Source organism: Malus domestica, chromosome 08, assembly GCF_042453785.1.
Source record: "Malus domestica chromosome 08, GDT2T_hap1".
In the NCBI taxonomy this organism is placed as follows: domain Eukaryota; kingdom Viridiplantae; phylum Streptophyta; class Magnoliopsida; order Rosales; family Rosaceae; genus Malus; species Malus domestica.
In genome coordinates this window covers 1,039,275-1,048,058 of record NC_091668.1, presented here as the reverse complement: position 1 = coordinate 1,048,058, position 8,784 = coordinate 1,039,275, and the positions used below count along the sequence as shown (strand labels likewise).

Here is an 8,784-nt window from a genome sequence, read left to right as displayed (position 1 = left end):
AACCGTTGAAAAGTTTTGTCTCGTTACTTGATCTCTGAATGTTTGTTTTTTGTGATTTTTGGCGTATGCGATCTCGAAGCATATACAAACAAGTTTGACGGTTGGATCGTTGGAACTAGTTTCGTACAATGCGTATCCCATCAAAACAATAGATTCACTAATACTTTTAAGTTTATTTATACTTTCATTAAGTATAACATAAGATTTTGTGATATCCACTAGTGTAAATATTTTAAATTGACAATCGAATTTGTTCATTGTATTCATATAGGGTTAAGGAGTGTATCTGTAAAAAATCATCAAAATCGGAGTTAAAACTACCGTTAAATCGTGGTTTTTTGTTTATAACCGTTGAAACGTTTTGTCTCGTTACTTGATCTCTGAATGTTTGTTTTTTGTGATTTTTTGCGTATGCGATCTCGAAGCATATACAAACAAGTTTGACGGTTGGATCGTTGGAACTAGTTTCGTACAATGCGTATCCCATCAAAACAATAGATTCACTAATACTTTAAGTTTATTTATACTTTCATTAAGTATAACATAAGATTTTGTGATATCCACTAGTGTAAATATTTTAAATTGACAATCGAATTTGTTCATTGTATTCATATAGGGTTAAGGAGTGTAGCTGTAAAAAATCATCAAAATCGGAGTTAAAACTACCGTTAAATCGTGGTTTTTTGTTTATAACCGTTGAAAAGTTTTGTCTCGTTACTTGATCTCTGAATGTTTGTTTTTTGTGATTTTTGGGTATGCGATCTCGAAGCATATACAAACAAGTTTGACGGTTGGATCGTTGGAACTAGTTTCGTACAATGCGTATCCCATCAAAACAATAGATTCACTAATACTTTGAGTTTATTTATACTTTCATTAAGTATAACATAAGATTTTGTGATATCCACTAGTGTAAATATTTTAAATTGACAATCGAATTTGTTCATTGTATTCATATAGGGTTAAGGAGTGTAGCTGTAAAAAATCATCAAAATCGGAGTTAAAACTACCGTTAAATCGTGGTTTTTTGTTTATAACCGTTGAAAAGTTTTGTCTCGTTACTTGATCTCTGAATGTTTGTTTTTTGTGATTTTTTGCGTATGCGATCTCAAAGCATATACAAACAAGTTTGACGGTTGGATCGTTGGAACTAGTTTCGTACAATGCGTATCCCATCAAAACAATATTTTCACTAATACTTTGAGTTTATTTATACTTTCATTAAGTATAACATAAGATTTTGTGATATCCACTAGTATAAATATTTTAAATTGACAAACGAATTTGTTCATTGTATTCATATAGGGTTAAGGAGTGTATCTGTAAAAAATCATCAAAATCGGAGTTAAAACTACCGTTAAATCGTGGTTTTTTGTTTATAACCGTTGAAAAGTTTTGTCTCGTTACTTGATCTCTGAATGTTTGTTTTTTGTGATTTTTGGCGTATGCGATCTCGAAGCATATACAAAAAAGTTTGACGGTTGGATCGTTGGAACTAGTTTCGTACAATGCGTATCCCATCAAAACAATAGATTCACTAATACTTTGAGTTTATTTATACTTTCATTAAGTATAACAGAAGATTTTGTGATATCCACTAGTGTAAATATTTTAAATTGACAATCGAATTTGTTCATTGTATTCATATAGGGTTAAGGAGTGTAGCTGTAAAAAATCATCAAAATCGGAGTTAAAACTACCGTTAAATCGTGGTTTTTTGTTTATAACCGTTGAAAAGTTTTGTCTCGTTACTTGATCTCTGAATGTTTGTTTTTTGTGATTTTTTGCGTATGCGATCTCAAAGCATATACAAACAAGTTTGACGGTTGGATCGTTGGAACTAGTTTCGTACAATGCGTATCCCATCAAAACAATAGATTCACTAATACTTTGAGTTTATTTATACTTTCATTAAGTATAACATAAGATTTTGTGATATCCACTAGTATAAATATTTTAAATTGACAATCGAATTTGTTCATTGTATTCATATAGGGTTAAGGAGTGTATCTGTAAAAAATCCTCAAAATCGGAGTTAAAACTACCGTTAAATCGTGGTTTTTTGTTTATAACCGTTGAAAAGTTTTGTCTCGTTACTTGATCTCTGAATGTTTGTTTTTTGTGATTTTTGGCGTATGCGATCTCGAAGCATATACAAACAAGTTTGACGGTTGGATCGTTGGAACTAGTTTCGTACAATGCGTATCCCATCAAAACAATAGATTCACTAATACTTTGAGTTTATTTATACTTTCATTAAGTATAACATAAGATTTTGTGATATCCACTAGTATAAATATTTTAAATTGACAAACGAATTTGTTCATTGTATTCATATAGGGTTAAGGAGTGTATCTGTAAAAAATCATCAAAATCGGAGTTAAAACTACCGTTAAATCGTGGTTTTTTGTTTATAACCGTTGAAAAGTTTTGTCTCGTTACTTGATCTCTGAATGTTTGTTTTTTGTGATTTTTGGCGTATGCGATCTCGAAGCATATACAAAAAAGTTTGACGGTTGGATCGTTGGAACTAGTTTCGTACAATGCGTATCCCATCAAAACAATAGATTCACTAATACTTTGAGTTTATTTATACTTTCATTAAGTATAACAGAAGATTTTGTGATATCCACTAGTGTAAATATTTTAAATTGACAATCGAATTTGTTCATTGTATTCATATAGGGTTAAGGAGTGTAGCTGTAAAAAATCATCAAAATCGGAGTTAAAACTACCGTTAAATCGTGGTTTTTTGTTTATAACCGTTGAAAAGTTTTGTCTCGTTACTTGATCTCTGAATGTTTGTTTTTTGGGATTTTTGGCGTATGCGATCTCGAAGCATATACAAACAAGTTTGACGGTTGGATCGTTGGAACTAGTTTCGTACAGTGCGTATCCCATCAAAACAATAGATTCACTAATACTTTGAGTTTATTTATACTTTCATTAAGTATAACATAAGATTTTGTGATATCCACTAGTGTAAATATTTTAAATTGACAATCGAATTTGTTCATTGTATTCATATAGGGTTAAGGAGTGTAGCTGTAAAAAATCATCAAAATCGGAGTTAAAACTACCGTTAAATCGTGGTTTTTTGTTTATAACCGTTGAAAAGTTTTATCCCGTTACTTGATATGTGCATGTTTGTTTTTTACGATTTTTGGTGTATGCGATCTCTAAACTTATACAAACAAGTTTGACGGTTGGATCTTTGAAACTAGTTTCATACAATGCGTTTCCCATCAAGTTCAATGGTATATATATTTACTAAGTAGATTTTAATTTATTTATTTTTTACTTATAACACTTAAGAAATTGAATGATATATATGTAAAAAAAATTATTTTGGGTTTTTATTAGAAAAATATATTATTGTGGAGTTTATGTAAAAAAAAAAAATTGAATTTGATAGGAGTAAAGTCACATTTTCAATAATTTTTATAATAATTTTTTTTTGAAAAATACCTTGCGCGACGCCTTAATGCGATCGTCGCGCAAAACCACTTTGCGCGACGTCAAATTATATACCTACGTCGCGCCAGGTATCATAATTTTGGCGGTACAATAGTGAAAAATAGGCGTTTTTTTTCTTTTCAATTTTCCAAGTTTGGACCCCAACTCTTTCTTTCCCTCTCGCTCATCTCTCCCTCTCTTTTCCGTAGACCTCTCTCTCCTCTTCGCAACCTTGAACCCCAAATCTTGAACCCAGACCTGTCTTTCCTCTTCACAATCTCGAATCCAACCACCACCACTACTCTAATTTTCAACCCAGCCGCTCTCTCTCTCCCCTCCCTGAGCTCAAATCCTCGCATCCTCCCTAACCCTTTCTATGGGATCGACGGCTCTGTGTGGGATTTGGTGAAGGGAAGGCATGTGGCTTACAGAGAGGAGGAGAGATAAAGGGCGAGGGAGAGAGAGAGAGAGTGATTCGGTGAAGGGAAGACTGCGGCTTGCAGAGAGGAGGGAGGGAGGGAGGAGAAGACGAAAAGCAACTGCAGCAAGTTCATGGACATGGTCGCAGCAATGAAGAACCCGCGGCAGCAGATTCAAGTCAATCTGGGTAAAGTCATGGCCTTCAACCCTCATCAAAGCTTCCCTTTCAGCCCCTTCTCCAGGTTATTTTTTATTTATATTATTCAATTTATCTCTATTTTTTGTGGTTGAATTCGGCTTCTGGGATTGCGAAATTCTTCGATTCGAAGTTTGAATTCTTCAATTTTGATTTATGGCGGCAGTTCTTCAATTTTGCTTCTGTTTCTTATGCATCTTATTGTTGCTATTTTATTCTTTTTTGGGGATGCAGCTATTCATTTTTGTATTTCCTTTCCATTACAGGAATTCAGCAAAATGTCGTGAAGGTGCTTTACTCGGATTTGAGTGTCTCTGTGAACCACCTGGAAGACTATTTGAGCCGTAAGTGATCGGTTATGTACAAAGAAGTTCTCTATATGGACTTAATATTCACCTGAACTCTCACTCTAACTGTCCTCCTATCATCTTTTTGATGCAAGTATATAATTAAAATGTTGCCACTACTGTTGGTTTCATTCCTTGATCAAGTTGTTGCAGTTCGTGAAGGTGCCGAGTGTGCAGCTCGTGCAATGATGTCTCAACTTAATGCTCAAGGAGTTAAACTGGTTCTTCCATCTCTTTTGAAGGTAATTACCTTATACCTTACCCATTTATTTATAAACTTGTTTGGAAGTTCCTTAATCATCAAGTTTGTCATTTTAGTCTCTGACAATGATGTATAAATACATTATTTTGATAGGGTCTTGAAGATAAAGCTTGGCGAACAAAGCAAAGTAGTGTCCAATTGCTTAGGGCTATGGCCTATTTTGCTCCTCAACAGCTGTCTCAGTGTCTCCCTAAGATTGTTCCAAAATTGACTGAGGTTTGTCTTTATATGGAGTCATGGACACGAGTTTATGTAGCACTTTTAAAATATGTATATTGTTATCTTATGCTTTATTGCACTTGCAGGTTTTAACACATCCTAAAGTACTTTAAGCTTGCACTTCCTGATATTATCCGAAACTGTTCTCATCAAAAAGCATCTGTCCGTGATGGATATTTAACATTATTTAAGGTGAAGACATTATGTTTTAAACATTTTAACCACTACTGCAAGTATTTGTTTTACCTGCTCTGTTTAATGGTCGCCTTTGTTTGGAAATTGGTTGTAGTATTTACCAAGGTCATTGGGCGTCCAATTCCATAACTATTTACAGCAGGGCCTGCCTGCTATTTTAGATGGTAAGTACAGTTTGTGGATGGTTTAGGATGGTAGTCTGTAAAATATGGTATCATGTATCACTATAGGACTTTGGTGCACTATTTAAACTTAATGGGATCTTATACTCTTACAGGTCTTGCTGATGAAAATGAGTCTGTACGTGAGGCAGCTCTAGGTGCAGGGCATATTCTGGTTGAGCATTACGCAACAACGTAAGCACTGCCCTGGTTGATCATTGTGATGTCTCTCGAATGGATTGTTTGATGGAGACGTAGCCTTCTGATCACGCTTCCTCATCCTCCATAGTCAAGCACATTAGGGCCCAGGACGAGAAGATGAGTACGATTGTACGGGCCTTAGCGATGTCCGGCCTTCAAATCTCGATGCCAGCACCTAATCTTGCTCCACCTTCGACTTCCCAGCCGATACCCAGTAGCATGATGTATTAAACCTAGAAGACTTGTAGTTTTTTCTTTTTTGTTCGAACATCTTGTAAGTACATTTTCATATATTTTATAATTAAATAAATTTTCTTGGTTTATTAATTATTTTTTAGAATTTAATTACAATATTAGTAGAAATTATAAAAAAAAATTGTCAAAAAAAAAAGGGTTTGCGCGACGAAGAGTGACTTACGTCGCGCAAAGTGTCACTTTGCGTGACGTAGCCTACGTCGCGCAAAGTCACTTTGTGCGACTCAGGGGCATGCGTCGCGCAAAGAATTTTCGCGCGACGCCACTTTGCACGACGCAGTCTGCGTCGCGCAAAGTGGCTTTGCGCGACGCATGTAACCTTTCGTCGCGCAAAGCCTTCTGTCACTGCCTTGCCGCGACGGTTTGTGCGCGACGAAGGTTCGTTGGGCAACGTTTTGCGCGACGTTTTTTTGACTTTGCGCAACGAAGGACCTGCGTCGCGCAAAGTGTTTTTTTTTACTAGTGCGCGCTGGTTACATGCATGACGTATGTTTAAGAAAACTGTACCAAAACGTTCATGCAGTCTGCTATGTACCCTGGTAACATCATGCATGCATATATTGTTTTCATTTAAATGATATTTATACGTATTCATTTAAACTAAGAAAATGCTAGGAAGATCATCTAATCTAATAAGAAGTTAACATTGAGATTAAAAAGAAAAAAAGAAATTACAAAATTGAAAATAAACCTATCGGCCTAGCCATCCCATGGTTATCCTCCTTCCTCATCCCGTCTGTTATTGGCGTCGGCCCTTCTGTCTCCATCTCCATCTCTCTCTCTCTCTCTCTCTCTCTCTCTCTAGAGTAGAAGCCTCCGATCTGAATATTAGGGTTTCTATTGAATCTACAAAATCATTGGCCAATTTCAGTATTTAAATTGAAACCTAATATCTAAACACGAGAATAGCAAAAGAAAGTGAAAAAAGAAGAATACAGAGAAAAAGGTGGTCACCGTTGAGGCCGTCGACGGTGGGCGTGTGGTGGATGGCTGACGGTAACGGGTGGGGATGGGGATGTGAAGTAGAAGAAGAAAGAGCTTCAAATTACTATTTTTTAGAATAAACTATGTCATATAAAATAAAATGTCCACTCATTAAATTTAATGACCTATCATGTATATATTATTTGACACATCAGATAATATAGAAGGTGGCTCAATTTAGATAGTCTTCCTAACATTACTCTTTAAACTATAGGTAAAGGGATTCAAACTTGGGTCTCGAGAAGAGAAAATTGTTCTAGCAACTTTGCTAAAGCCAAATATGCTAGTTATAAATTAAGCAATATTACTTCCAATTAAAAATTTAGAATTTAAATCAGAACACGCACAAATGGTTATTCTTAATTATGCTGTAAGCTCTCAATCAATAATTCATCTGTTGACCATAATGATTAACCACCGAGAAACAAGATTAAGCAGTAATCTCTTGAGGAAGAAATAAAAAGGAATGGAATCAATATAAAGTCGTAGCCATTTGCCAGTGTCGGTTAATAATTAAAAACGAAGGAACAAAGGAGCCATTCACGGCTCAAAAGTTTAGGAAACCAATTCTCTCTCTTTTGCTCCAAAGACTTGAACATCCAGAACCAAAAACCAAATTATAAACAAGAAAATACAGATTTATATGCTTTGAAACTTCATGAACAAAAACAAAAAGATGAAAGGAAAAGTTACTTTGGAACATTCTAATTAAAAAGAAAAGAAAAGAAAAAAGAGGAACGACCGTCATTCTTCAGGGCACTTCGGACTTTGAATGGAAGAGAATATACTCTATCCAAATCCTTTGAATTAATTGGACCAGAGTTCCATTGTTCACGGTGTTCTTTTGAATTTTGCATGGGAAAATGTCAAGGAATTTAGGGTAAGGTCGCTTTAATTAACCAGAGTTCCATGGTTTACGTACGTTTATTTCAACCAGCTTTCTCTAGAAAAAAAATTTCTGGTAAAATTCAATGGAAGAATTTTGGAGAAGGAAAAAGAGATCCCGTGTTCATACAGGCAAAGAAACAGATCCCGTGTTCATACAGGCAAAGAAACAATCAACCGATCGTAGAATCCGTAAAAAAAAAGCACATCCTAAGTAAGATTAGGAGTTTTTTTGAACCAACTATATGACTACTTAAAAAGGATATAAACGTGATTACATTATGAAAATATTAACCTTTCTGGACTTAATAATAGGCGGACCAGAAATCTTTATATATACTTCTGCAGTTAATTTTTCAAACAGAATACTATATATATGTGTGTGTGTGTGTGTGGTGGTAGGAAAGATCTTGGAAGCTATACTTAATTTGAATATATAGGTTTCTCTCATGTAATTAAAGTATAGTTTAACAATATATAGATCTATCTATATATATATGGATTTTTTTTAAGAAGAGTACTATATTTCATTCATTGATAAAAGGGCATTACAAATATATATCATGAAGAACTCTGCCCCAAAAGGGTCCTTGCAAACTAGATTAAAAATATTACAATAAAACATCACTAATTACAAAACAATGAGTAGACTTCAAGCACTCATCCGAGCTCATCAGTAATCGCACGATTACTCAGATTAATAAAACTGCTGAACTTCGTATTACAAGGAAACCATAAATTGGGATGGGGTACGATGCCCATGGGTCAATCACATCACCTAATCACCGCCCCAATCCTAGAACACCAAATGAAGTAGATTCACCAAATAAAACAGCTCCGCCATTCACATATAGATCCAAAAGAGGTAGCACACTATAATGAAGCAATCAAATTAACAAGCTCTCCTACAAATAGAAATCAAACTGAAAATTATTAAAGATGAATTAATATATTATAGAATTGAAAATTAATTAGTAACTAGCAAGGTGTATCATATTCTATCACCTTATTTAGATTGCAAGTTTACGAATCTTCAAGAGAGAGCAACATTGCACGATGGACCATCTGGCCAGACTACTAATTATACCATTTATATTAATTTTAAATTTGATGATAATTAACAAATGGATATATCATAACAAGTAATTAAGTCACATCTCAAATACTCTTAGAATTTTCCAAGCATATATATTGCATGTCCTC

The 8,784-nt window shown here is 34.6% G+C and overlaps 1 protein-coding gene across 1 annotated transcript; it reads left to right on the top strand.

The window, feature by feature from the left end:
* The first annotated feature begins 4,519 nt into the window (after window positions 1-4,519).
* On the top strand, window positions 4,520-5,560 carry LOC108173764 (protein ILITYHIA-like). Its single transcript, XM_029107533.2, has 5 exons — window positions 4,520-4,661; window positions 4,775-4,897; window positions 4,987-5,092; window positions 5,190-5,259; window positions 5,373-5,560. Exons 1-3 carry the CDS (start codon window positions 4,527-4,529, stop codon window positions 5,011-5,013), a joined length of 285 nt encoding a protein of 94 aa, XP_028963366.1. The 5' UTR covers window positions 4,520-4,526; the 3' UTR covers window positions 5,014-5,092; window positions 5,190-5,259; window positions 5,373-5,560.
* The last annotated feature ends 3,224 nt before the right edge of the window (window positions 5,561-8,784 follow it).

Coding starts and splice junctions, on each gene's coding strand:
- LOC108173764 (XM_029107533.2), top strand. CDS start 4,527: ATGTTGCCACTACTGTTGGTTTCATTCCTTGATCAAGTTGTTGCAGTT. Junction 4,662..4,774: donor TTCTTCCATCTCTTTTGAAG/GTAATTACCTTA, acceptor TTATTTTGATAG/GGTCTTGAAGATAAAGCTTG. Junction 4,898..4,986: donor TTGTTCCAAAATTGACTGAG/GTTTGTCTTTAT, acceptor TTGCACTTGCAG/GTTTTAACACATCCTAAAGT.